At 55.8% G+C, this 27,832-nt stretch overlaps 1 protein-coding gene across 20 annotated transcripts in view; it reads right to left on the bottom strand.

Moving 5' to 3' along the window:
* RAP1GAP (RAP1 GTPase activating protein) overlaps nt 1-25,978 on the bottom strand; it is a 74,027-nt gene extending 48,049 nt beyond the window's left edge. For 5 of the 20 annotated variants that reach the window (XR_005241283.2, XM_038000784.2, XM_038000828.2 and 2 more), the window contains exons 1-2: nt 8,249-8,369; nt 6,240-6,275 (exon numbers count right to left, since the gene is read on the bottom strand). Coding sequence is in view for 4 of the 20 variants with exons in the window: in XM_038000784.2 (XP_037856712.2) it covers nt 6,240-6,275; nt 8,249-8,292 (80 nt within the window). In the remaining 16 variants the exon portion in view is untranslated. Of the gene's footprint in view, nt 1-6,239; nt 6,276-8,248; nt 8,370-25,121; nt 25,201-25,835 lie in introns of those variants that run through there. The other 15 variants (XR_005241203.2, XM_038000712.2, XR_012089760.1 and 12 more) reach the window with 14 other exon arrangements.
* Between the last annotated feature and the right edge of the window lie 1,854 nt (nt 25,979-27,832).

Raw genomic sequence — 27,832 nt, 5'->3', positions numbered from 1 at the left:
CTTGTTGAATTAGTTTGCGGAATGAATGAATTTTGGGGAAGATCCTGAACTCAGAAGGCCTTTCCAGGATCTGGGCTATTAGAAAATCCCCTCCTTAATCATCTACTCAGCCTGTGGCCACCACAGTGCCTAAAATTCTATCACTAGAGAATCCCTCTTTGGGTGAATGAGTCTTTCCTCTCAAAATGCAAATGCTTAGTTAGAAGGGAGAACATCCCCCTGAGCATACACTCTGCACTCATTTCATTCGAAGCAATACTGTTTCCGTTGTTATGGACAATCTGAGGTTCAGAGAGGCAGAGTAGACGGGGTAAGGCCACGCAGCAAGTTAGTGGAAGTTGAGCTGGGTATTTGAACTCAGGTCTACCTAACAGAACTCAAATATTCCCATGCATCCCAGACAAATAGACCAGAGTTTGAGCACCACCAGGAGGTAGGGGCACACAGAGCCAACCAGACCAGGGACCTCAGGGCTGCAAGAGCCCCCTCTTCATAATGCTGAGGATAGATGTGGGATAGCAGGGTTGTATACAAGTGAGATGGGGACCCACTTCTCAAGATCACACAGCCAAACAGTGGCAGTCCCAGAGCCACAACACATGTGGAGGGGATTTTCTCTTGTCTCCTGAAGCTATAGGGGATCCTTCCTGGAAGAGCGGCGGGGGGGTCTCTCTGTCACTAGGTTCATCCCTGCCTCAGAGTCTTTGCACCTGCTGCTCCCTCTGTCTGGACACTCCGCCAGCTCCCCCATGGCCAGCTCCTCTCATCCTTCAGATTTTGGTTCAAACATCCCCTCTTCAGAAAGGCTTTCCAGGACTCCTTCATTTTCCAGCCATACAGCACGGGATGACAGGCAAACTGGAGCCTGGCTACTTAGGCTCTAATCTCAGCTTTACCAGGGGATCTTGAACAGGTTACTTAACCTCTCTTTGCCTCGGTTTCCCCAGCCCTAAACCAGGGTTCCTAACGGTCTTGCCTCGCAGTGCTGTTGTGAGGATCAAACCCATGAATGTGTGCAAAGTGCTCTGAAACACAGCCCGGTGCACGCTCAGCTCTCAGCGAGGACCAGCTCTTTTTAGCATGTAGCCTTGCTTTGAAATTCAGTGGACCCGGCCAGGCGCGGTGGCTCACGCCTGTAATCCCAGGACTTTGGGAGGCCAGGGCAGGCGAATCACAAGGTCAGAAGCTCAAGACCAGCCTGGCTAAGATGGTGAAACTCTGTCTCTACTAAAAATACAAGAAAAAAAATTTAGCTGGGCGTGGTGGCGGGCGCCTGTAATCCCAGCTACTCAGGAGGCTGAGGCAGAGAATTGCTTGAACCCAGGAGGTGGAGGTTGCAGTGAGCCAAGATGGCACCACTGCACCCCAGCCTGGGTGACAGAGTGAGACTCTGTCTCAAAAAAAAAGAAAAAGAAATTCAGTGTACCTATCAGAGGTTATTTCCTTGTCTATTTACTTATAGTCTGCCTCCCCATTCCCGATTTTACAGATGAGGAAATCTAGGTTCAGAGAGGTGAAGTACTGCCCAAACCAAGCTCTCTGAGGATAGGGGCTAGGCCTGTCTCATTTTCTGCTGAATCTGCAGTAACTAAAACCATGCCTGGCCTACAGTAGGTGTTCAGTGGTTACTGTGGCTGGATGAATAAATGATGAACAAATGACCACAGCTCTATTGCTCTGACGCCCTGTGCAGCCAGGAGCTTGGGCATTGAAGATTCTATTTCAGCCCACCTCTGCCCACTCTGGTCCCAAATGACCCCCAGCTCAATTGAAGTCTCAGCCTCTCTTAGAAGTGGCTGTTAGCGGCTGGGCACAGTGGCTCATGCCTGTAATCCTAGCACTTTGGGAGGCTGAGGGAGGAGGATCACTTGAGCCCAGGAGGTCGAAGCTACAGTGAGCTGAGATTGCCCCACTGCACTCCAGACTGGGTGACAGTGTGAGACCCTGTCTCAAAAAATAAAAATAAAAATAAAAATAAAATAAAGAAAAGTGGCTGCTAGGATAGCCAGGCTAATGAGCTGGAGATCAGCATCCATGTCCCTGCCCCCAGTAGAACCCCCTTACCCTGGCTGGGCCAAGGGGATGAGGCAGGAGGCCTTGGCATTTGCCTTGGGAGATCCCTGCCCAGAGGTACAGTGGCGGCCATGGGCTCAGGAAGCAGCTGCTAGCTCCCCCATCCCATGCACTGCCAGCTGCCTGCCGGGGGCCTGCCCACCAGATGCATAATAGATGAGGAGGCCCAGCGGGACGTGCCTGCTTGGCATTTCAGAGCCACTAATGAGGCCAGCCTCGTGCTTCCTGCAATAGCACACAGGCCCCAGGGCCTCTGGCTCAGTAATCGCCACAAGGAGCCACCTGAGAACAGGGCCACCCATCCCAGCCTACCACTTAGCACAAGCAGCATCCAGGAGATCAAGGGCTAAAGGCATGACCTCAGAGTGGCACCACTGTCAGTCTTGGTTTGCCCCTCACTGACTGCATGTCCCTGGGCCACTGCTTCCTGTCTCTGAGCCTCAGTTTCCTCATCTGTAAAATGGGGATTGACAGTAGTAAGAGACGGATAGTATTCTGTAAGGCTGGTGTCAGGATGGAATGAAATGATTCAGGGAAGTGCTGGGCCCAGGGCCTGGGATACAGGAAGTGCTCCATATATGGGAGCAACTGGTACCAATTCTGTTAAGAGGAAACATCTCATCAACCAGAAGGGCATTCCCAGTAGGACACGTGGACTGAGCAGTGACTTCCGTTTGGGTGGCACTCAGGGCTACATCACTCCCCACTCTTCCCTTGCCTCATATCCAAGACCTTCCCCATTTCTGCAGCTTCACTGTCTCTGACCAACGTCCCTTCCTCAGCAGAAGAAAGAGCTGGATTCAAATCCAGCCCTCACCAGCTGTGACTTTGAGCCAAAGCCTCCACCACTCTCAGCCCTGGTTTTGGCCTCTAAACTGGGAACAACAGGCCAAACTGCAGGAACGATGCCATGATTTAATGAGACCTCCAGAGTAAAATGCCTGGCACACTGTCAGCTCTTAATCCTTGCTGGGTTCTGCCTCCACCTCCCAGGCTCCTAGTTTTAAGGCCAAAGTTGACTCTTCCCTTCCCAGAGGTATTTTTAGAACCCTCCTGCCTTGCGCTAGTTCACTTGGCCATTCCTCTACCCTGACACCGCTCCACCTCCCACCATCCATTTGAATATACTTTAAATGTCCAGCCCCCATTCTAGGACATCTGGGTCCCTTAGGGCTGCAGAATCAGAGTCACCCACTGTCCCACTGGCTCCCAACCCTCACACTGGGCCTCCTTCCTCTTGCATCTGCACACCTACTCTGAGGTCCCCCACTGCAGACAACCTGCTGAGAGGGGTTGGGGGTGCGTAGGGGAACTTAGCCATGATCACATCTGGCCTCTACCAGGACTCACTGCTCCCTTAATCCAAGCTCTAACCTCTTAATCCTGTTTTGTAAAGGGGTAGGGGGAAATCACCTCCTCCAGGAAGCCTTTCCAGACTACTGACAAGGTTTTACTCATTCCCCTCCCTGAACACATTCAATTCAATTCCACAAGCATTAAGCATTTATGGGCATGGTAGTTGTACAAGACCATGTGGAGGACAGAAACATGAGAAAAGTACAGCCTGGCCTTTATGGGAGAAAGTGGGGCTAAGTTGAGCTCAAATGTAACTCAGTGGGAGGCCGAGGTGGATCACTTGAGCTCAGGAGTTCAAGACCAGACTGACCAACATGGTGTCTAAAAATACAAAAATAATTACCCAGGAGTGATGGCACACACCTGTGGTCCCAGCTACTCAGGAGGCTGAAGCAAGAGATTCACCTGAACCCAGGAGGTGGAGGTTGCAGTGAGCAGAGATTGCACCACTACACTCCAGCCTGGATGACAGAATGAGACCCTGTCTCCGAAAAAACAAAAAGTGACAGAAGCACCTCTGCTTTCAAGGAGTTCAGAGCCTGCTCTGCACTGCCGGGTTATGTGAACACATGCAGCTCACCTGAAGTCAACTTCCGGAAATGCCCTATTCAACGAGCACATGTTGAGGAGCAAGTGCGGCCCAGAGAGGGAAAATGACTTGCCAAAGTCACACAACCAGAATGTGGCAGAGGCAGATTCCAGTCCACACCTGTCAGACTCTGAAGTCCATGCTCTTTCCCCTACCCCAGGAAGATTCACGAATGCGTGCTCTATAGCAGCAGAGGAGGCATTCTAAAGAGGGAATGGGGGTGTGGGGATCAAGAAAGAAAACACCCAACAAATGGTGACAAAGGTGGGCTGGAGGTGTGGCAAAGGCCTGTGGAAATGGAAGTGGAGGGACATCAAGGGGAGGTGATGCTGACTGGGCCCATGTTCCCATTGATCAGAAATACAGGGCATGGGAGAAGCAAGCCCCAAACTAGAAAAGGAGGTGGAGACAGGCCTTGAGTGCCGGAAGATCATGATTAATGGTCAAAATGGCCACCACTGACTGAGCACTAACCATATGCCAAGCATGGACTGGAGTTAAGCGATGGCCTTTGGCAGCTGGGAAGGGAGAGCCTACGGTTAGCACCTTGGACAGCGGCTCCAGCTAGGAGGGCACAGGCAAGGCATTTTGGGTAACGGGGCGTGTCCTGGGGGAATGGCCAATCTTTACTTGATAGATGGGTCAACTGAAGCCCAGAGAGGGGATGGGACTCGCCCAAAGTCACACAGCTGGCCAGTTACAATCAGTCCTGGGCTGTTAACTCTAACTCTTGGCTTAGGGCTCCCTAGAGTGGGCCTTCTGGGTGGCCCCTGCCTCTGAGTCTTCCCTCAAGTGCATCCTTTGTTCAGACCATCCCTGTGGCCTGGTGGCCCTGGGACAGAGTAGGTGAGGCTCTGGGCTCTGCACAGGGTCTGGAAGATCAAGGTTCAAATCCCAACTGCTTGTGTGACCTTGGGCAACTCATTTCCCCACTCTGGGCTTCATTGTTCTTACCTGTAATTAGAGATAATAGTCCCTAACTCTGAGGTATGGTCAAAGTTACATGAGATAACATATGTCAGGCACCTAGTGCAGTACCCAGTAGATAGCACGTGCCCAACAAGTAGCAGTTGTCAGTGGTGTTATTACTGAACTCCCTGAAGGAAAGGATGGCACCTTCCTCACCTCTGCCTGTATCCCCCACTCAGTCTGCCCCTGCTCTGAGCATAGGACACCATCTTGCAGAAGGAGGGGTTCAAATGGACTAGGCACAGCAGCAGGAGACGATGCCCAGAAAGGGAGAGGAAGCGGCCTGAGGTTGCATGGAGAGCATCAAAGGGAAATAGAAAGGCAGGCTGGGAGCTTAGCCAAGGCACTCTGTGTGCCTCCCACTCCAGGCCTGGCTTCCCAGGAGGGCTCTGTGGGGACAATGGTGCCAGATGGGAGTCGCCTAGCAGCTGGGGGGTACTGCAGGACCCATGGACCCCAGGAAGCCCTGAGCAGGGGCAGGAAGCAGCAGCCAGAGCAGCTGGGGGGGCTCTCCTGTTGGAGGTGAAGCAGCAGGAGGAGCAGCCAGCCAGGCCCACATGATGCTGATGCCAGGGAAGCCAGGAGGCACCCGCCTGCTGCGGCATCAGGGTGCTACGGTGTATCCCGAGGTGAGGTTGCACCTCCACCCATTGCCTCTTGGTGTTGGGAAGCTCCAGACAAGGTTGCTTTGTTCCCTCCTCCTCCAAAGAGAGGGCAGCCCCAGACACAGGAAATATGGGAGGAGGGGCGATTCTGAGGGCTGTCACGGGAAGTAACTAGAGGATTCAGGGTCAGTAAAGGCTAAGGGAACCCTGGCCCAGCAAGGAGCCACCTGAGGTGGGAAGAAATAGAGAAGAAAAAAAGGAAGGAAGCATTTAAGCAAAAGGGCCCACAATATGTCAGGTCCAGTTTTTGTTTTTGTTCTTTTTACTTTACACCCTATTAACGGGTATTTTAATCCCCATTTCACAGATGAGAAAACTGAGGTTCAGAGAGGTTAAGGAATTGCTGAAGGTCACACACGCAGTGGCAGAGTGAAGATGTGAACCTGCTTTGCCTGCCTCCAAGGCTCTCTAAAACAGTACTCTGGGGACAGACCTGGTAAGATGGTCTGCCCACCCCCTTGCCCTGAGAGGACGTTTGGAGGCTTGGTGAGGTCTGGCCTGGCATCACAGGGGTAGGAATGGATTGGGGGTACCTGCAGGGACCAGCCAAGGCAACCCAGGCCCTCCTGAGAGTCCCCAGTACTCACCATACAGTCCGGCGAGGGGTGAAGGACTTGTCCACCCTGAAACACAATAAGAGGGGCCACAGGTGAGGGGACATCCCTTCTCACCAGCTTGGCCCAGCAAATCAGACCCACCTGCACTGCACCACCCTCCCAGCGGGGCTGGAGAAGGTCCTGTTTCTAAGGATACCCTTAGGCTTGCAGGGGTTCAACTGTCAGATTAGGGACATGGGAAGGCAGGGGAGTTAAAGAGCCAGGAAAAGAGGCAAGACTGGGGGCAGTGGGGCAGGGGGCAGGGCTGTGGGGTGTTAGCAGGGGTAGGGGGACAGGTGGAGTAGGACAGTGACTACAGCAGTTGGGATCATGGCAAGGACGTAGGTGTGCAGCTGGGGCTAGCTTAGAGCCTTTCCAGGCAGGATGGAGCCGTTTGCTGGATGTCTATGGTTTATGGTGGGCAGAAAGAACATCATCCCCAAGGTCCGCAGCCTGCCTCAATCCTGAAGCTGTTCACTCATATCCACCCAGGAAGCAAATGTCTGCGAATCTGGGAGGAGATCTAGGAGGAGCTTCCCCCCACCCTCATCCCAACACACATACCCTGCTCCCCAAGACTTCAGGGGCACCTCAGACTTTGTCTCCCCCAAATCCTCCCAGATCCAGCCCCAGAACACATGTTTGGGTAACACTCCCGCCCCGCCCCGCCCCGATTCTCCTACTGCACTCTGAGGGCACCTCGGTGCCGCTGGGGGCAGGGGCTGAGCAGCTGTTGGGACAACAAACAACTCGCCTCCTGCCCAGAGCTAAGAAGGGGATGAGGAGGGAGCCCAGCCCAACTCTGCCAGTGAAGGGGCGTCCTCCGAAGGGCAGGGCTGGGGGCTCCCAGGGACGGCTGATGGGGAAGGCCGACTCTGCAGACAGGGAGGTCAGAGAAGCCAGGACTTGCCCAAGGTCATAGAACAGGACCCAGCCTGTGAGCTGCCCCTCGGTGTCAGCTGGCCAGGAAACTCAGGGCGTAGCCCAGCTGTCACCTGACAGCAAGCAAGACCCCAGATGGAGGGGCAGCCTCTGGCCTCCCCCCCACCCCGCCCCTCTGCTGGGGTCACCTCAGAAGTTGAGCGTCCACAAGGGGAAGGCAGTTTGGACACAATCCCCATAGCTCAGAGAACACTGACCATGCCCACACACAAGCCCCAGCGCTCCACACCCCAAGGTGAGTCCCAGGGTCCCTCTGACCACTGGGAGGCAGGGCCTGGTGAAAGTCATGGAGCCGCTTGTCTGGCTGAGCAGGGGCTCTGAGCCCACTCTGTCTAATCCATCTTCCCTCCAATTTGCCAAATCTCTGTAACAGGCATAAATCCCCATCCCACCTCTGCACCCCTGGACCCCAAGATGAACCTGCTGCCACTCTGATCTCCTCCAGGCTTCCAAGCCCAGGCAGCCAGTGGCACAGGGAGGAGGTGGTTCCCGAGAGCCACGATGCAAGGAGGGCAGCTTGGTGCCCAGGGTGGGCAGGGCCTGCTAAGGGCTTCTAGAGTCCCTTTATCCAGAGCCTCAGTGAGGCGCCCAGCAGCTGCAGAGGCAAAGTGGGAGGTCCAGCAGAGCCTCCCCCTGACCTGCCTGCCCCCACTCCCACATACCTATACACGTGAGCAGGCGCGCACACATGCACGCACACACACATGCACACACACAGGCCCAGAAGCCCCGCAGCCCCAGTCACATACATAAGCGCCACTATCATGTGCTTAGACACAAACACGGCAATGTCCACCCTGCACTCACCTCTCCCCCAGGCACATGCACACGCAATGGGAACACACAGACACAGAAACACACACACACACACACACACACACACACACACACACACACAGGCGCCGCAACATGACAGCTCTGCGCGCACTGAGGTCTAACGCTCAGCCCCCATAGCAGTCACAGCTCAGGTCCATCCGCCCGAGCGCGCGCACACCACTCACGGGCTCCCCCCACGGGCGCACACGCGCGCACGCGCCCCGCCCCGCCCCGCGCCCTACCCGCCGTAGGCCCCGAAGGTGAAGCTGCGCTTCCGGCCGCTCATGGTGCCGCCGCCGCCGCCCGGCCCGGCCAGCGCAAGCTGGAGCCGCCTTCCCGCGCCCAGGTCACCTTGGCAACGCGGCCGCCCCGCCCCCGCCCCCGCCCCAGCTGGGGTCTGTCAGCGCCGGAGCGGGCCGCGGTCCAGCTGCCGGGGGCCGCCGGCGCAGAAAGGGCCGCTTGTTCGCGCCGCCCTGGGCCGGCCGGGCGGGGGCTGCGCGGGACTTTCCGAGCCGGGCCCGGCCGGGCGGGGATTGCGGGGCCCGGGGCAGCCCCTCCCCAACCCCCTTCCCCGCCACCGCCCCCGGTCCAGGCCGCAGACCCTCTGCTGGGGGGACGCCCTCCTCCCGCCCTCTCGAGCCGCCGGGCTCCTCGGCGGATCCGTCCCCATCATCACGAGCTGGGAGCTCCCTCCCAGATGCCTGGGTCTGCACGGCAGGCATGTCCCGCTCCTCCCTGCCCCTCGAATTTCTCATCTCTAAAGTGGGCTTCCTGCCGCCGGCCTCCTAGGACCTGGAGATGACGAAATGAGTTCACGCACGTAAAGCGCTGGGCCCAGGTCCTGGCGTACAGTAGATGCTTAATAAATGCCGGGTACAAGAGTTCCGCAGCGAGGTCAGGCGTTCTGCCCTTCCCGCGAACGAATGAGTGAATGAAGAACAGAGTCTCCAATAACCCCTCCTTGCCCACCTGTCTCCCCTTCCCCCAGGAGCCCCCTTCCCCTTTGCCCTAGTGAGGAGGAGGAACAAAGGGGAGGAGTGGAGACGCCGCCTCCACTCCCCTCTTGAAAAGTCATGCAGCCCAGGTCCCAACCTTGAGAGGACACTGGGCTCTGAGTTCTGCAGCAGGTACTCATTCACTCAACAAACACTCCAAGTCCCTCTTCTGCACCCAGCTCGCCCAGAACGCAGTCCAGTGCTCTTCCTCAGAGTAAGCTGTTTTCCCCACCCAACTGGAGCTGTGTCAGCAGACACCGGGTCACTAGCCCCGACCCCTGAGCACACTGCCCTCCACCCCAACACCCACTCTTCCCCCCATGGAGGGAGATCCTTCCCCCAGGCCCTGCACCCAAGGAGGCAGGCTCCCACAGTCTCGAGGTTTTCTACGGGATTTTCTGTTTAAACAAACTGCAGGGCACAGATGCAGCCGGGGATAAGGGAGGAAGGATGGCCAAGGGCACAAGGACAGTGCAGCAGGGATTCTGCAGAAGCCTTTCAGGATCTGTTCCACCTGGGACCGGGCCTGGGCTTGGTGAGCTGCAGCTCACCTAGGAAATGACGTCTCCACAGTTCGTCTCACCTAGGCAGGGTAGGTGGCGCTGCGGTTTCCCCATTTTAGACACAAAGAAATTGAGATCCTCGCTCACACCAATTACTTCTCTCTTGGGGATTTGCCCTCAGACCCCTCTCAGCTCCCACCTGGGACCTCTTCTCTGCACATTCTGGTGGGTGCAGGGGCCCTCAAGAGCCACTTGCAGGGTTCAGAGCCTGGGCAGAGCAAACATTATTTCCTCATTCCTAGAACTATATCCCTTGGTTTTCAGTCCTCAGAGAAGGGTCTGGCTCCCCCTTGCAAGGTGCTCTGGAGCCTGGACTGGGCCCCTTCTGCTGCAGCGCTGCAGATTCCTGGGGGGAGGAAGCACTCCAGGGCAGGCTCCTGAGGAGTGGGTCCTGGGAGCACTGAGGTCTGCCTGAAAAGGGAGGAACTTCCTTCCTTCCTTCCTTCCTTCCCTCCCTCCCTCCCTCCCTTCCTTCCTTCCTTGCTTCCTTCCTTCCTTCCTTCCTTCCTTCCTTCCTTCTTTCCTTCCTTCCTTCCTTCCCTCCTTCCCTCCTTCCTCCCTGCCTCCCTGCCTCCCTCCCTCCTTCCTTCCCTCCTTTCTAAGTAGTAGCAGCAACAGCCTCCCTCCCTCCCTCCCTTCCTCCCTCCCTTCCTCCCTCCTTCCTAAGTAGTAACAGCAATAGCCTCGGTCCCTCCCTCCCTCCCTCCTTCCCTCCTTTCTTTCTAAGTAGTAGCAGCAACAGCCTCCCTCCTTCCTAAGTAGTAGTAGCAGCAGCAGGGGCTCTCAAAGAGGTGGGAGGTGGTTGGGGTAGAAGACTGAAAAGCTAGGCCTGGGCTGTGGGGATGTGCACAGTGCTTGGGCTGGGGCCTGGACTCCAGCCACATCTGGGCTGCTGCATCCCCTTAGACATGGACCTATACCTCACCAGTCTTTTCAGTGGGAATGATCCCTGAGTGGGTTCTGCATGCCCAGTTGGCAGAGTGGCCAAGGGGCCGCCAATGTGCCAAGTTTCCCAACCAGGCCTGGCCCCCGGGAGGCCCTGCTAGTACTGGTACAGTGGGCCCTTGAGAGGAGCCATGGGGGCCGCAGGGTTCCCACCGAAGACAAAGAGCCCAGTGTGGGCTCCAGCCTCTCTGCTCTGACCAGCTGCAGCTGCCTCATTGGCAAGGGATGGGGGTGGGGGTGGGAGTGGGGGTGGTTAGTGGGGGTCACGTTCCCTTGGCCAGGGTTGCAGCAGGACAGTCCCTGACCAGCTTCTGGTCCCTTGGTGACAGCTGAATTTAAATGCATCCTGTTAACCTACAAGACCACTTCCAAGAATTTACCCCCTGTATCATAGCATGTGAGCCTGGAGATGAATGGCAAGGACAAGGGACATTGAGGCATGTGCTTATATCCTCACCCTTGAAGGCTAAAATCTCAACTCTCCCGCTTGTCACCTGTGTGACCTTGGGCAAGTTACTTAAGCTTTCTGTGCCTCCGTTTCTTCATCGGCAAGATGGGATTGATAATGAAAATAACAGTACCTACATCAAAGGGTTTTGCCAAGGATTAAATAAGTTACCAATGATAAAGCATTCAGAATAGTAGAGTATTTGTCACTTAACATGTGTTTGTTAAATAAAACACTTGCTGGCTGAGCTCAGTAGCTCACATCTGTAATCCCAGCACTTTAGGAGGCTGAGTAGGGAGGATCACTTGAGACCAGGAGTTGGAGACCAGCCTAGGCAACACAGTGAGACCTCGTCTCTAATAAAAACTCAAAAAATTAGCCAGGTGTGACAGTGCACATATGTAGTCCCAGTGACTTGAGAGGCTGAGGTGGGAGGATTGCTCAAGCCTGGGAAGTTGAGGCTGCAGTGAGCCCTGACTGCACCACTGCACTCCAGCCTGGGTGACAGAACAAGACCCTGTCTCAAAAAGAAAAGAAAAAAGAAAAAGAAAGACCAGGCACGGTGGCTCACATCTGTAATCTCAGCACTCTGGGAGGCCGAGTCGGGTGGATCACTTGAAGTCAGGAGTTCAAGACCAGCCTGGCCAACATAGTGAAGCCTCATCTCTACTAAAATACAAAAATCAGCCGGGCATGGTGGTGGGCACCTGTAGTCCCAGCTACTAGGGAGGCTGAGGCAGGAGAATCACTTGAACCCAGAAGGTGGAGGTTGCAGTGAGCCAAGATCACACCACTACATTCTACCCTGGGCAACAGAGAAAGACTCTGTCTCAAAGAAAAGAAAAAAAGAAAAAAAAATTGTTGTAGCATCATCATTTTTATTAGGCTAAACTATATGAAGTTGCCATTTTTGTAGGGCTAGCAAAGATTTATTCGTAAGAATTCTAAAACTAAATGGCCACCCAGAGGAAATGTGATAAATGATGGTCCACGTATGCCATGCAGTGCCATGCAGCTATGGGACAGACTGGGAGAGATCTGTGTGTGGGCATGTGGAACAGCCTTCAGGACTGACACACCCACACAGAGGCAGTGTGACAGGGACCAGGGTTGGACCAGGCTGTGATGCTTCCTAGCTGTGTGACGTCAAACACATTAGTAACATCCTGTGACACCGGTCTCACTGGCCCACTGTGACGGGGACCTCACTGCTCCACAGTCAGCACAGACGGGGTGCCTGGTGACTGGCACTGGGAAGTCACTGACATCTGTGAAGGAGGTTTAGCCATCTTCCTCCTTGGCCTCCAGCCTCATACCTAGAAAACGGTGCCAGGCTGCTTTCCAGGGTCCGGGCCCTCCTTCTGAGAGGAAGCCTCCCCTGTGGGCCTCCTAGGTGTGTACCCAAGTTGTTCAAACAGCTGCCAGACTGTAGGGGAAGAGAGACGAGCACAAGGTGGAGGGTTGCAGAGCTGCCTTTCCAAGTTTACCTCTCACTGAACTCTGGGTATTCCACCCGCCTACCTCCAGCTCCCCCTTTCCAGGGCAATGCAAGGGGAGAGGGAGGAGCAAACCCCGGGAAGATCTCAGGTCTGGGCTCTAGGTGGGGCTGGTGGAGCCAGCTCTTGCCAGGACCCCCAATAGCCTCCTCTCCTCCCCCAATCATACTCATTCAGGATATCTGCCCCAGGCCTTTTGGGCAGGAAAGGAGGCAGTCCTGGGCTTCCTGCCCTGGCCCTCCTGTGTGGCTTTGCATTAATCAGTTTTCCTCTCTGGGCCTCAGTTTGCTCATCTGTTAAAGCCCTACTCTCACTTTGCTGGGTTAAAGACCCAATAATGGGCTGGGGGCAGTGGCTTACACCTTTAATCCCAGCATTTTGGGAGGCTGAGGAGGGCGGGTCACAAGGTCAGGAGTTCGAGACCAGCCTAACCAACATGGTGAAACCCCGTCTCTACTAAAAATACAAAAATCAACTGGGCGTGGTGGCACCCAGCCACTCAGGAGGTTGAGGCAGGAGAATCGCTTGAACCTGGGAGGCAGAGGTTGCAGTGAGCCAAGATCACACCACTGCACTCTAGCCTGGGTGACAGAGCAAGACTCCATCTAAAAAAAAAAAAAAGGAAAGATGCATTTGCCTTGACAGAAGTCTGCTAGCTCTGGAAGTATGATTATCCTGACTTTGCCCATGGCCTTTCTAGCCAAGCCATACCCACCTAATCCCAGGAAGCTTCTGGAAAGAGTCTCCTGGGGGTTCCCCAGCCCCTGGGAAGGGAGGGAAAGTGGGTGTGACTTGGCTCACAGCCCTTCCCTAGGCAGCTGGCCAGTGAGGTTACTGAGCCAGCCTCTGCCCTGGATCTGAGACTCCTGCTCTATTCAATGGGTTTCTGAGACCCCTGCCTACTTAAAGGGACCCCATCACAGACCAGGAAAATCTGGCCTGACCAGAATACCTAACCCCACTCAGGCCCTACCCCTGAGGATGTGTTTCTCATCTCCATGCAGATCATGTGCCTTGAAAGGCCCTGGGAAGCAAAGCCCTTCTGGAGACAGCACCCAGGTTTATATTCTTTCATTCCTTCCCCCAGTCATTCAGCAAGTGTGTATCGAGCATCCACCATGTGGCTGACACTGTATTGAGCACCCACTGTGTGGCTGACACTGTTCAGACACTGGTGATAGAGTCTGAACAAGACAGACAAGGTCTCTGGTAGACCTGTGTGCACACTCGCACACAAACTTTCCCAGCTCACACATGCACTTGGCCTAGTACTGTGCCATGCACCTGCAAAGAGACATCTAACTCATGCCCGTACAGATCACATCAAGATCAAATGCATGCGGACAGGCTCACATGAACCTATGCTGCAAACCCACAAGCACGTGCACATGCAAAAGTCAACTCCAGCTCCCACCCTCAGGTCCCCAATCAGTGCACACGCACCTACTGACTCCGGCTGGGTTTGTACATGCATGTAAACACACACCAACGACAGCAGATACAGGCACAGGAATCTCAGGCCCACACACCCTTACTCAAATCACGTTCTGTTCATACAACATACACAGACAGATGTGTACACACCTCACATACACGCATGGAGCATCCAGATAACTACTGGGAAGAAATAAAGGTAGGAGACAGAATGGCTCTTTGGGGGTCAGAGAAGGGTGCTTCTCCAAGGATTATAGAGTGGAGGCCAAGACTCCTCTCATGTATTATAGGCTGGTGTCTAGCCAGCCAGTCCTCCTCTCCTACCTCCACTGCTAAGGGGGTGGCCCTCCCAGCCCATTTTCAGGGGCAGTTGGACAAAAGCTGGGAGACTGCTTGAGGCCCAGAGCTGCCCTTAGGAAGCTGGGCTGACAGAGCCCTGACGTGGGGAGACCTGCCTGTGGCCGCAGCTCTGCTGGCAATCCATCGTTTCTCATCACAAGTGCCTTCCCACTTCTGGCCTTTGCTGGTTCATCAATAATGTGGGGAGAGGGTTTCCCAACAGTTCCTTATGATGCCACCCTCCCAGGAGGCCAACCAGTCTGGGACTCTGAGAACCCCTCTCCACCCCAACAAGTCCCTCACTGAGGCAGTGGCTCTCAACAAGGGTGGCTCTGCCCCTCAGAGGGCACCAGGGTGGTTTCAGTCCTCAGAAATGATGGAGTCGCCACTGTCATTCAGTGGGTGGGGGACAGGAAAGCTACGCTGGCCAGAGTTCCACTTCAGATTTGTTGTTCATCAGCTATTCTCCTAGATATTCAGGTGGGTAAAAAGCCTGGGTAACCCATCCTAGAACCTAACTCTGGTTTACAAATGAGTATTTTTTGGTGTGGCTTTAATCCATAAAACATTTTTCAAAGGTGCAACTACTGAAGTCATTCTGAACTAGAGGTCAGGTACAGCAACATGACTTTCTGTTCTGAAATCTAAGGGTAGGCCAGGCTCAGTGGCTCACATCTGTAATCCTAGCACTTTGGGAGGCTGAGGTGGGTGGATCACCTGAGGCCAGGAGTTTGAGACCAGCCTGACCAATATGGTGAAACCCTGTCTCTACTAAAAATACAAAAATTAGCCAGGCATGGTGGCATGCGCATGTAGTCCCAGCTACTCAGGAGGTTGAGATAGAATTGCGTGAACCCGGGGGGCGGAGGTTGCAGTGAGCTGAGATCACACCAGTACACTCCAGCCTGGGCAACAGAGTGAGACTCTGTATCAAAAAAAAAAAAAAAATCTAACGGTAGGCTGGGCAAGGTGGCTCACACCTGTAATCCCAGCACCTTGGGAGGCTGAGGTGAGAGTACTGCTTGAGCCCAGGAGTTCGAGACCAGCCTGGGTAACAAAGCAAGACTCCATCTCTATTAAAATAATTTTATTTTTAAAAAAATCTAAGGGTATATTTTTAATAAATAGGTGCCCAAGGCTGGTTACTTCATTAGCTCTTGTGGTGTGGTCATGCCACAGCATTCATGTAGGGAGGTGGAGGGCCTTTTTCATCTCTTATGCCAGTATATAGTTGGTTTTTGAAGTCAGGTGTCTAGGCAGGTTTATTACCTAGGAATATCATGACAGGAAAATGAAGAACGCCTTTTTTTTTTTTTTTTCTTTTGAGACGGAGTTTCACTCTTATCGCCCAGGTTGGAGTGCAATGGCGCGATCTCGGCTTACCGGCCTCCTGGGTTCAAGTGATTCTCCTGCCTCAGTCTCCCGAGTAGCTGGGATTACAGGCATGCACCATCAGGCCCAGCTAAATTTTTGTATTTTCAGTAGAGTTGGGGTTTCTCCATGTTGGTGAGGCTGGTCTCGAATTCCCGACCTCAGGTGATGCGCCCGCCTCTGCTTCCCAAAGTGTTGGGATTACAGGCGTGAGCCACCTCCCCCGGCCGAAAAACGCTTTTTAAAATGTGTTCTCTAATGGGTCCGGGAGTCCGCCGCGGTCTCGGGCGCCACCAACTGGCCTTCACGAGAACTGCAGGCAAGGGCCGGTCGGGCTCCAGGACCAGGGACAGCGCCCCGGGTGACTTTCCGAGAAGGGTGGGGACCCGGAGCCGCCCGGACAGCGCCCAGAGTCGCTGACCGCGCGCTCGCCGCCCCCGACACTTCCTCACCCCTCCCTTGCACGGAGGCGGCTCCAGCGCGCGTCCTCGCCCTCTCCCGGCGCCAGGCGCCGCACGTCTCCCAGCTCACAAGGGCGCACCTGCACCCGCCCACCGCCCCCTCCCGCGGGACCCGTTCTCTTGGTGCGCAGATCACGGGGCCGCACCTACGCGTTCCGGGATCTCTGTGATCCTGACAACAGCCCCGTGAGGCCGATCATGCAAGAGTTACACGTCTACCATGGCTGACAGGGGAAATTAAGGTGTGCAAACAGAGCAGATCCAGCTCTTCCGAGCTCCTCGGGACCTCTGTCCCTATCACCCGTGCACTGCGGCTCAATGGCACAGCCCCTTTTAGTTCCCGAGGCCCTGTGCCAAGCGCTTTCATCCAGTCCTTAAATCCACCCTGTAAATTAGGTACAATCATCTTCCCCGTTTCATAGATCAGAAAGCCAGGGTCCCAGAGACCTAATGACTTGCCTAAGGATCAGTGGATGCAGATATGGCTACAAAACCTCTCTGAGGTCTTCACACTGCTCTGAGTCACTGTGAGGGACGCTCCTGCCAGGAAGGAAGTCCTTCCCACAGTACTCGCTGCCCTGCCCTGGCTGCTCTGTCCTGGCATCCTCAGGGGCTTGAATGCCTTCTGGGGTAGGATGGGGGCATGCAGCCTCGAGATCTCTCACAGAGGAACCCAATCTCCCCATCCTCACAAGCTTTAGCCTCACAAAGCGCCTCCCCAAGACACACAGTAGGTGCTTAATAAACCTATTGCTTGGCTGAAGCCCTTCCTTCCAGGAACCAGGGCTCTAAATGCATAACTACACAGCCTGGATACCGAGCAGGGCAGAGTGAGCCAGTGAGGAAGGGCATAGGCTCGAGAGCTGGGCAAAGTGGGTTCCAACTCAGCCTTTTTTTTTTTCTGAGACAGAGTCTTGCTCTGTTGCCCAGGCTGGAGTGCAATGTTACAATCTTGGCTCACTGCAAGCCTCCAGGGTTCAAGCGATTCTCTTGCCTCAGCCTCCTGTGTAGCCTGGGCTGCAGGCGCCCACCACCATGCCTGGTTGATTTTTGTATTTTTAGTTGAGATGGGGTTTCTCCATGCTGGCCAGGCTGGTCTCAAGCTCCCAACCTCAAGTGATCCTCCTGCCTCAGCCTCCCAAAGTGCTGGGATTACAGGCAAGAGCCACTGCACCCAGCCCCAACTCAGTCTTGAGCAGTGACTGTCAGCCTTAGTTTCCAATCTGGAGAAGGGAGATGATACTAGCTCTTAGCTCACAGGGTGATGGTGTGTTAAACAAGGTGATGTACACAGACACCTTCACATAGTGCCTTGTGCTCACAAACGGCTTGCACGGTGGTGGCTTTTAACACCGTTGCCAGTAGGGTCTTCTTTGGGATATACAAAGCCCAGGAGCCCTAGCTGAGTCATGCCCTCATTTACCTCAAGGGTAAAACAGGTGGGCAGGAGGAGGAGAGGAAGAGGCTGCAAATGTAGTCAGGCTGGGGTGGGGACAGAAGGAGGAGGGAGATGGCTGGGGCACGGTGCCTCATGTTTGTAATAATCCCAGCATTTTGAGAGACTGAGGCAGGTGGATCGCCTGAGGTCAGGAGTTCGAGAACAGCCTGACCAATATGGCGAAACCCCATCTCTACTAAAAATACAAAAATTACCTGGGCATGGTGGTGCGTGCCTGTAGTCCTGGCTACTCAGGAGGCTGAGGCATGAGAATCACTTGAACCCAAGAGGCCGAGGTTGCAGTGAGCTGAGACTGCACCACTGTGCTCCGGTCTGGGCAACAAAGCAAGACTCTCCAAAAAAAAAAAAAGGAGGGAGAGGCAGCCATCCTTGGTGGAGGCAGACAGCCTAGCAGTGTCGGAGACCCCCTGCCTCATGACGTAATCTCTGAGCCTCAACCCTGATCAGCCCTATAGTCTTCTTGTTTTAGTGAGGACTCCATAAATGTTCAATGAATGAATGATGTCCTACGTTGACTATGAACAAAAAGAAACAGAAAGTCAACTTTAGTCCTATTGTAATATATACAAGACCTGGCATCAGTATGGGTTTGGAATCACATGGACCTGTGCTTAAATTCCTGCTCTGCCTGGCTTGTGACTTTGGGCCATTTTCATAACCTCTCAAAGCCTCAGTTTCTTCATCTGTAAAAGGGGATGGTAATGATAATAAAAGTACTTACCACATAGGATTGTTCTTAGGATTCAGCATAAAGAGCTCACCCCTGGCACATAGTAGGCACACAATAAATGGGGACTGTCTTTAGTACTGCTACTGGACACATGCAAGGACAGTTATGAGCTGAGCCAGGAAAGCTGAGTTCTAAGCCCAGTGCCACCACTGGCTCACAGTGTGACTGTGGGCAGCTCCCCAGTTTCCTTTTCTAAATAATGAGGCCCCTCCAAGGGCCCTTCTCAATCTGATTTTCTGGGGCAGCATAGCCCCTATTTGCATGGTGGGCAGAGAAGTCTCTTGGAAACAGCTCTGCCCACCAGTCTGTCTCTTCAGACCACGCCACTGAAGGGGGTGGTGTTCCCATGACAGGGAGGTAGGCAGGCATCACTGGGAGTCTCAGAGCCTCATCTGATAACTGCCGTGGCCCCATACAGACCTCTTAGGACCAGCCCCACTCCAATGCAGGGTGCAGCCCCAGAGCCACATCACATAGGCACTGGGTTTCAGAAGGGAGACACCTGCATCAAGGTCAACTGTGTGCCCCTAGGTCCATCTCCCTGCCTCTATGGACCTCAGGTTCCTCACCCACAAAATGTGGATGAGTCTTGCTGGCCCCAAGGACTCCGGCACACCCAGCAGCAACCCAGATGTGAAAGTCCTTTGTGAATTGCTCCCATCAGGCATAATCATGATAATTACGGTCTGTCAAACGAGCGGGTTGGACCAGCTGATCTCTGTGGGCTTCTTCCCAGCTCTGAAGCTGGGGATTTCTTGGGGTTCTGAGCTGGGAATTCACACAGACATAGGGGGCCAGGAGAAGTCAGGGTCTGCAGGATTGTGTGTCCAAGGGAACCCCTGAAAAGTCATCCCCATTCATCCTTTTCCCCCAGGCCAGCCTGGGGCACTGGGCCCCAGGGATAGGCCATGGGGAGGGGGAGCTGGAAGCTTCAGGGCCAAGTCCTGCAGGTGTGAGCCTCCGAGTCTGAGCCTCATCCCTGCCCCTGCCCAGAACCACTCCCATTACCCACAGCACAGACTCTGTGTGGTGCCCTCCCCAACCCCTTCTCATTCTGCATGCAATACACAGAAATGGCTAAAAGTAGAGTCACACAACCCTCAATTCAAATCTCAGGCCCAGCCACTCACCAGCTGGGTGACCTGGGGCAGGCTATTTAACCTCTCTGAGCCTTTGAGGGTTGCTCTGAGGATTAAATGAAATAGATCCATGAAAAGTGCTTACACAGGGCCCAGCAAGTGCTCAATGAATGCCCCCATCTGCATCCGATTGCTCAGGCCCCATCCTGCCTCCCCGAAACCAGCATCTTCCTAGAATTCCTGAGCTACCTGCCCAGTTCCCACCCTGACTGCCATGGGTGGGCCCACCGTTGTAGAGTTTGGGCAGGTCCCAGCCTTCTCTGCCCTTCGGAGGACTACAGAGCCCACACCTCTCCAGCCAGGGAGGGCTGTGGGCTTTGGGGACTGGGACAGGTGAGGTCTTTGTCCCAGCGGCTCTGCCCAGTCCTGTTTCTAGAGGCAGGGAGCCCTGGGAGAGGGGCTGTAAGGGCAACCGTCTATCCCTGGCAGAGCTCCCACACCTCAAGTGAAAGGCAAGTGGTGAATGAGGCAAGGCTAGAGCCTTCAGCCCCATGGTGTCCTGAGCCTGCTGCCTGGGTGGGCACAGTGCCTACAGCAGTCTGCCAGGGGGTGGATGACCTCTCTCTGGACCTCTGAGATAGGGTAAGATGCAAGAGGCTGGTGATGGTGACATCAGCTCAGGCCTTGTCCTGGCAGCCTCTCGAGGGTCCCTGATACTGCCAACTTTTGAGCAAGAAGAATCAGGGCTGCCCTGGAAATTCTGGCACTGAGCCTGCAGGCAGGAAGAAGTTCCCAAGGTCACCCTCCATCAGCCACCTCCACCCTACCCCTTGAGCCCTAAATCAAGGAGTGGGGCCTTGGAGAGGGCTGTCCTCTGAGCGGGTACTGAGATGGCTTTCCCTCGCAGAACTGGGGCCCGGAGTTCAGGAGCCAAGCAGAGGGTTGGACCCATCTGCCCCACCTCCACCTTCCCACTGCTGCCCCCACAGTCTGGCTGCGGCAGACACATGGCTCCTGTGGCCTTGAAAAGGTCACAGCCTCTGAGGTGCTCAGGCATCTGATCCTCACCCACTGCCCCCCAACCCCAGCCTTGCCAGCAGATCCACATTCTCAGGGGAGCCTGAGGAACAGGTACTGTAGTTTCAAGAAATATTGCAATTCCCCCAGAGACACACACTTGAGGCTCACACAACACAGTCAACAGCTTCAACTCATGGGAGCTGTATTGCAAAGAGAGAAACCACATCCTCCCATTCCACAGATGGAAAGGGAAGCTCAAAGAGGCTCGGCGGCTTGCCTGAGCTCACCCAGCTAGTGGGGTGGGGCCAGCAGGGGAACACAAGGTTCCTGACTTCCTGAACTAATGACAGCTCCCGGCTCCCCGGCTCTCATAGCAACCTATTTCTTGGGTGGCTTGATGCCTTGATCCTCTTGCCTGCCCCTGGGATGGAAGAGGCTGGAATCCTCTCCTTTGCTGAATCCTCCTTTTTCTGGGAGAAAAGGAGGTCCAGGGAAACATGCGACGGGGCCATCCTTACACAGCAGTGGCAGGGCAGAGAACTGTGCCAGGTGGTTCCTTATTCCAGGCTGGTGGGCTCAGCCTGCCCCTCCCGTGTATCCCGTATTGATTTTGGGGAAATGCAAACTCCTCAGCCTGCCATTCGAGGCCCTTAATAGACTGACCCTGATTTGTCCCTACACATGCCTTCCATGAATCCAACCCAGTGTCCACATTGCCACCTCCCTGCCCTTGCCCACACTGTAGCTGGTCTCCAGGAGCGCCTCCACTCCTCCTCTTGCTGTGCAACTCATAATTCTACCACTAACATTATCATTTACTGAACAGCTAATATGTGCCAGGCAAGGACTCCTCAAGGAGGAAACTTACCCAGTTCACCTTGTGATAGCCATACCAACTACCTTGGAAATGTGAAGTTTCCAAGGTAGTTTTCCAAGGGAATAAGAAAAAATTCTTACTACCCTCAAAACACTGAAGAAAAGGCTTATTTTTTTCTGGCTGTGGAGAAATATTTGATGTTTTTAGAAAAGATTTTTCTCCAGATTTTTCTGGTGTTTGCCTTTCCTTCAGTGTGTCTCTGTGTGTTTTTCTGAGTGCAGCTTTATATTTTTCAAAGCAGCTCCCAGCCAGTATGTCTGGCCCCACAAACAACATCCCCAGGGAGGCAGGCAAATAAAAGCTCGTCATCCCTGTTCTAGGGAGAAAGAAATGAGGCACAGAGAAGGCAGGTGACTTGTCCAAAGTCACACAGCAGAGACTGGACTTGGCATCCTGAGGACTCCCAATCTATGTCCTTTTTAGACCCAGCAGAATGCCTAGGATAAGCTTGGCACTGCCTTCAGTGTTTGCTCGCATTCGCCTTCTTATCCCTTGAAACATACCCATCAGGCAGGCGCTATGATCCTCACTTCCTAGATCAAGAAACAGACTCAGAGGGAGAGAGGAACTCACCAAAAGTTGTACGGCTGCTCAGTGGCAATGTCAGAATTCGAACTTGGGTCTGCTTCCTCCAAATGGGGGCCTGAGGGAGGGTGGCCTCGGTTGGCAGAGGTATTAACCAGTAGAGTGGGCAAGTCACTTTCTGTCTTTGAGCCTCACCTCCTCATCTGAGACAAGGCACCTGGCTGTGGCAGGGACCGCAGGACCCAGCTCATCTCTGTGTCCCAGTGCCTGTCACGGTTCCCGAAATCTACTGCATGCTCATTAAATGCTTAGTGGGTAGGCACACGAGGCAGCTCTCATTGTGCTGGTGCAAAGCAGGGGTGTCATGTTCCTTTCTTCCAGTAGGAAAGGCTGGAATCCCAGTGGGACCTTTCTGTTTTGGGGTGCCTTCGCACCAGCACCCCTCTGCCTCTTTTTCCTTCTTCCTCTCTGAGTCACCACCTGCCTGCCAGTGCCGGTCTTTAGCCCTAAATACAGAGCACATTTTGAGGCATAAAATATCCACAAAGGTGAGTGACAGCTGCAGGCCCCTATCCCTGTGTCCCCTCCTCCTAGGCTGACCCCAGGGTGGCCGCCCCAGGAAGCCCCGAGACTGGCGACCCCTGCTTGGCCCTAGTGTGGATCCAGAGGCTGCACTCTGCAGACAGTCCTCAGCCTGGGGCCCCATGTGCCCACATTGCCACCAGAGCTAAACTTCCTTTCCTTATTGGCACAGGGCTGCCACCTCACACCTCTGACTGTCCTCATCCCCCAGCCAGGCTGAGTTGCCTCCCAGAGCTGGAGCTGGGCCCAGAGAGCGAAAATGACTCGTCCAGGCCACACAGCCAGCAAGAGGCAGGGCCAGGATTGGACAGGGAATCAGCACTATGGCAGGCTTGGCGTGAGAGCTGAGGGAGCGTGCTGGAGCTGGGAGCCACTCACTGCTCCCCATCTAGCATGCCTGCCCTGGAGGCCTCACCTAAGCCCACAGAAGCACCTCTCCACAGCGCCAGTCTCTCAGAGGCACAGGGTGCCAGGGCCAGCGTGGCAGAGGTCCTGCCATGCAAGGAGGTGAGCAGAGAGTGCTGAGGACTCCCTTCCCTTCACACCAGCTGGCCCCTAGCCTTGCTGGGAGGACAAAGCAGAAACTGGGGCCTGGTAATGCCTCTAGCAAAAGTGGAAAGGAAAGGGAACCCCAGAGCCACTTGGAGCCTGCGCTAGGGTCTGTCCTGGCTTGGGAAGGACCTGCAGAACAACACCTTCAGGGGCAGCAAAGGAGCAGCCTGGGGAGAGGCTCCCCTGGCAACCCGGTGGGTGTGTGCACAGAGGGGCGGCAGGAGAGGAGGTGCTTCCCACTAAGCGGGAAGCACCAGGCAGTTTCCCTGGATTCTTAGGGTCAGCCAAGATGGGTCCACATGAATCAGAAAAGAGGGAGGAAGGGGAGGCTTTGCTGGGGATGGTTGGGGGCCTCCACTCCCCTCCCCGGGTGATGAAGCGTTCACATCCCACACGCAGGAAGCTGATGTAATGCATGCGTGTGTGCACCCATGATGGCCTGGGTGTGGGTGGGTGCGTGTGCATGTCTGCCAGGTTCATTTTTAAGGGCGTAGGGCGTCCTCGTGTTATTCCTGCATGCGCATGTACCATGTGTGCACCCTGGAGGAGATAATGGAGGCAGACAACAGCAGACGAGGGCTTCTGAAGAGGCTCTTCTTGCTGACAACCTCCATCTCACTGTGTGTACACACATGCCAGCATCTGGATGGTGTGTCTCTCAGTGTTTGTGTGTCAGGCAGAGTTGGGGGCAGGGGTCTTGGCCTGGGTGTGCCTGTGTGTTCCTGTATCTGGGTCTCAGGGTGTCTGTCAGTCAAACTGTATTTGCGTTTGTGTCTGGCCGTGCTCAGGTCTGGGTTGTTTGCACAGCACGTGCGGCTGCTCAGCAGCCTCTGACAACCAGGACAAAGGCCTCCGCAGACAGACGGCAGCATGCAGGACAGATCTGCCCGAGGAGTCCTCAAAGGGCCTCTTGGCCCCAGAACTTGACAGCAGGGCAGAGGCAGGGCCAGGTGAGAGGGGCGGAGGCCCTGCTGTGGGAGCCTGTGGCCTGAGTGGCAGAGACCTCTCTCCCTGCTGCCCTCCAAGAGGCCAAAAGAAGAATCCTTTTGTCTCCTAAGGGTGGAGGGTAGTCAGAGCCAGGAGAGGGGTCTCCTGAGACCCCTGCCAGGCAGGCATCTTGGGAAGAAGAGGAGAGGGTTTTGCCCAAGGAAGCTAGGAAGGTGCCAGGGTGAAAGCACCATTATGGTGCTCCATGGGACAACCCTCCCTCCATGGGAGGGGGTGGCAAGGTGAGCCTAGGACTCTGGACCCTCTCCTCAACCTGACCCAGCTTCTGGCCACAGGCACCTTCCCCTCCTGGCAGCAAAGGGGAACAAGTCCACATGGAGCACTCTACCATGGCGTTCCCCTTTCCCCCACCCCAACGCTGTGGAGATCTGCTCCCATCAAGAGTCAGAGAACCACGATTCTAGACCTTGCGGAAGGTGACTAGGTGACCTCAGGCAGTTCATGTAGCCTCTCTGAGCCTCAGTTTCCTCATCTATGCAATGGAGGCTTCAGCCCCTGCCTTAAAATATTGCTGTGAAGGGGGAAATTGCTCGTGCCACCTGAGGATTAATCATTACCCTGGAATCCTTCCCAAGGCCATCCAGGAACACTCACCCCTTGCCAGACCCTCCAGCTGCTGGGGGCTCTCAGAGTGAGGCTGAGGTCCTGGAGGGGGCCCCCATGGCCAGCTGGACCTGACCACTGCCTCCCCACTCAGCCACAGCCCTCAGGGCCCTGTGCCAGTCCAGAAGCCCATTCAGGGACACCTTTGGCCAATGTTCTGTTTCATCTGCTAGGCAACCTTCCCCAGTGCCCCCACCATAGCGTTTTCCCCAAACACCCTCAGGAAGGAGGCACCACTACCTGTGCAAAGGGGCCAGGAGCCTCCTGGGAGCCTCCTGTGGAGAGGAAGTGAGACCATCTCACCCCCATTGCCTTTCTCTCCTACTTCCACCTGGCCAGCTACCCTCAGTGCCCCTTCCCTCAGTGCCCTCCTGCCTCAGTGCTCCTTCCCTCAGTGCCCTTCTGCCTCAGTGCCTCTTCCCTCAGTGTCCCTCCTGCTTGCCGCCCCAGGGGCCTGACCTCTGGCTTGGCAGGGAGGGGAATGGAGCCCAGGGACACAGGCCAATGCGCCCTGTGAGCGGTGGATGTTCTTCCCGACCCCACCACCAGGCCTGTGCTATGACCCTAACAAGGACTCCGAGGGCAGGCACAGGCTGGGGTCTGTCAGGGTAGGGAGGGGGCCGCTCACCTCCGGAGACTGTGCTCGCGGGTGTGTGTACACAGGGTTTCTTCCCCAAGCCCAGGCGCCCCGCAGCTGGTACCAAACCCTGCAGGGCACGGAAACCGCCCGTGAATTCCCACCGAGTCCTCAGATCCTGCCAAAAAGGGGAGGCGACGAGGGGGCGCCCAACTGCGTGACGCGTGTGCCCCGCTCTGCCGCGGGTCAGGGACAGGGGAATTCGCCCTGTCTCTGGGGATGCAAGGACATCACCGCCCTTCCCGCTCAGGGTCGTTGATCTGAGGCCCCCCGCTTCGCCTCCTCTTGGGGGGCGCTAGGGCTTGGGCCCCTCCCCAGGGATGGAGGAAACGCGCCCACTTTCCACAGTCCCTCCTCTAAACCCCAGGCGCTCCCACCTCGGGGTGGGCGGAAAACCGGACTCCCCACCCACCCAGGGGGGTGGGACCAAAGCCCCCTGGCCGCGGCCTGGACCAAGTCCCGCAGGCTGGGGGTTCAGCCGGCTCAGCCCAGGCCTCCCCGACTTCTCCAGCCGCCGTCAAGCCCGGGCTGCGCGACCCCAGCTGCGCCCACCCCTCGCCCCTTAAGACCCGGGTCCTCGCGCGTTCGCCCCCACCCTCCCTTCCCGCCCGCCCGCGCGGGGTCTTGGCTGCGGGCCGACGGGAGCCCGGACACCTCCGTCCCCTTCCCCTTTCCAGGGCCGCAGCCCCGGCGGGGCGCACTCACCCGCGGGCCTGGGCCGGGGGCGTCCTGGGCTCGGCACTCCGGTGCCCGCGGCCGCCGCTGCAGCTCTGCTCAGACGCGGCTGGCGCTCGCCGCCGCCGCAGTTCGGGGAGGGGGACGTCACATGACCGCGGAGAGCTCCTTCCCCGGCGCCGCTCCCCCCTCACTGCGGAGCCCGAACCGCGGGCGCGGGCGCGGGAGCGGCGGGGAGGCCCCCGCCCTGCCGCCCCGCCCCGCCGCAGGTCCCGGAGGAGGGCTCTGGGTGCCCCCATTTTACAGGTGGGGAAACTGAGGACCAGAGAGGGGCAGGAACTGGCTTAGGGTTACACAGCTAGACAGTGTGGTAGGAACTGGGCGAGAGCCCAGCGGTCCAGGCAACAGCTCATGCTCCAAGGGGACTGGGACAACTTCTGGAACAAGTGGAGACGTCGGGATAGGTGGGGGCCACGGCCCCCATGGGCTCCGCTTGTCTGCAGGGGCGGGAGGAAGGCGCACAGGCTTCGCTGGGCGAGGAAGCTGCTGCGCCCTGGCTGACGCCCTCCTCGCCCGGGCGCTTGGTGCGCTTCCTGGCAGAGGCCACGCGGTTGACCCTCGCCATCCCATTCGCGGTTCTTGGACTTTCTGGACTGGGCAGCTCGCCCCCGCCCCAACCTAACCCGGGCCCAGGGCGGGTATGGGGAGGGGAGCCGCAGGCCACGGAGAAGTGGAAGGGAGGCACCGGGAGGAGAGTGGGATCAGGATAAGAGCGAAAACCCAGGCAGGAAGGGGGCGCAGAGATCACCTCAGCCTCAATTCCAAGGCCCAGGGATTGTTAGAGACTTGCCCAACGTCCACAGCAAGTGAGCGGCCTGCCCACTCGAGTCCCTTCTTTGATGATCGGTCAACAGAACCTGAGGCTCCTGTGCCCCACTCCCCACCAAGGGGGAGCCCACACCCACACCTCTTTCTGTTCTCCACGGAGCTCCCTCCCCAGGGGACAGCCCACATGAAGCAAAGAAACTTGCAGTGGGTCTGCAAGGCCAGAACTGCAGGGGACAAGGGGTGAGGGTATGGTTGGTGGCTCCAAGGTCATGAACTCGTGGCAGAACACTCGTGTTCCAGGGGGATCTCTGAAATCTCTGGATCTCACCCCAATGTTCTAAGAACTGGGAAAACAGGCTGCAAAAGGCGTAAAGACAAACCTCTGTCTCAACCATTTGGAATTAGTGGCTCAAGCCACCTCCAAGGTCAGCAAGTCCAACAGGCCCGCTTCACAGATAATATTTAGGGAGGGGAAAGTCCAAGTCATGTACTCAATATATTTCTTGAGCATCTACTGTGTGCTTAAAACCACAACTGTCACTTCCAGCTCCCACTATTTTCCTGGCCACATGGGCTCCTTTTCACAAAAGAAAAGATCCGAGGTCTTCAGCAACCCTTACATCAGCCTCTGGAGGATCTGAGACATGCAAGCCTCCAGGTTTTCAGTCCCACAGGGGCTGGGGACCAGAGCCATGTTTGCCACTCAAGACTCTCACCCCCGTGGATAAGAGGTGAGTAAGGGGGGAACAGCAGGAAATGCCCCACCGTCACCCCACCCATCCACCCACCTGTGAAAGGGCAGAGGGGAAGGTAGATCAGGCACTTGTTCTTTTCAGTCCCGAGTCGATTTCTCCCTCCAGCAAGCTTCCCCAGCTGCATATGGGAAAGAGACCCCAGCCCAGGGGGGTTTCTCAAACTTCTAAGAGCACAGGAGCGGTCTGTAGACGCAGATTGAGATTCAGTGAACCTGGAGCCTGAGCTCCTGCATTTATAATGAAGCTTCGTGGCACTGCTGGCGCTGCCGGGCCGCAGACATCCTGAGCGGCACTGGTAGAACAAGGCAAGTTGTCAGGGCGGGAGGAAGACTCCTGCAGTATCACATGCTCACTCACGGCCCACCTGACCCCGTGGGCCCTTTGATCTCCGGCCTAGGAATACACCAGGACTATAGAGTTGGCTCAAACACTGTAATAAAAAGG

Source organism: Chlorocebus sabaeus, chromosome 20 (assembly GCF_047675955.1).
Source record: "Chlorocebus sabaeus isolate Y175 chromosome 20, mChlSab1.0.hap1, whole genome shotgun sequence".
NCBI classification, from domain to species: domain Eukaryota; kingdom Metazoa; phylum Chordata; class Mammalia; order Primates; family Cercopithecidae; genus Chlorocebus; species Chlorocebus sabaeus.
Note: the sequence above shows the minus strand (reverse complement) of the source record. Positions and strands in the feature narration are given on the sequence as shown.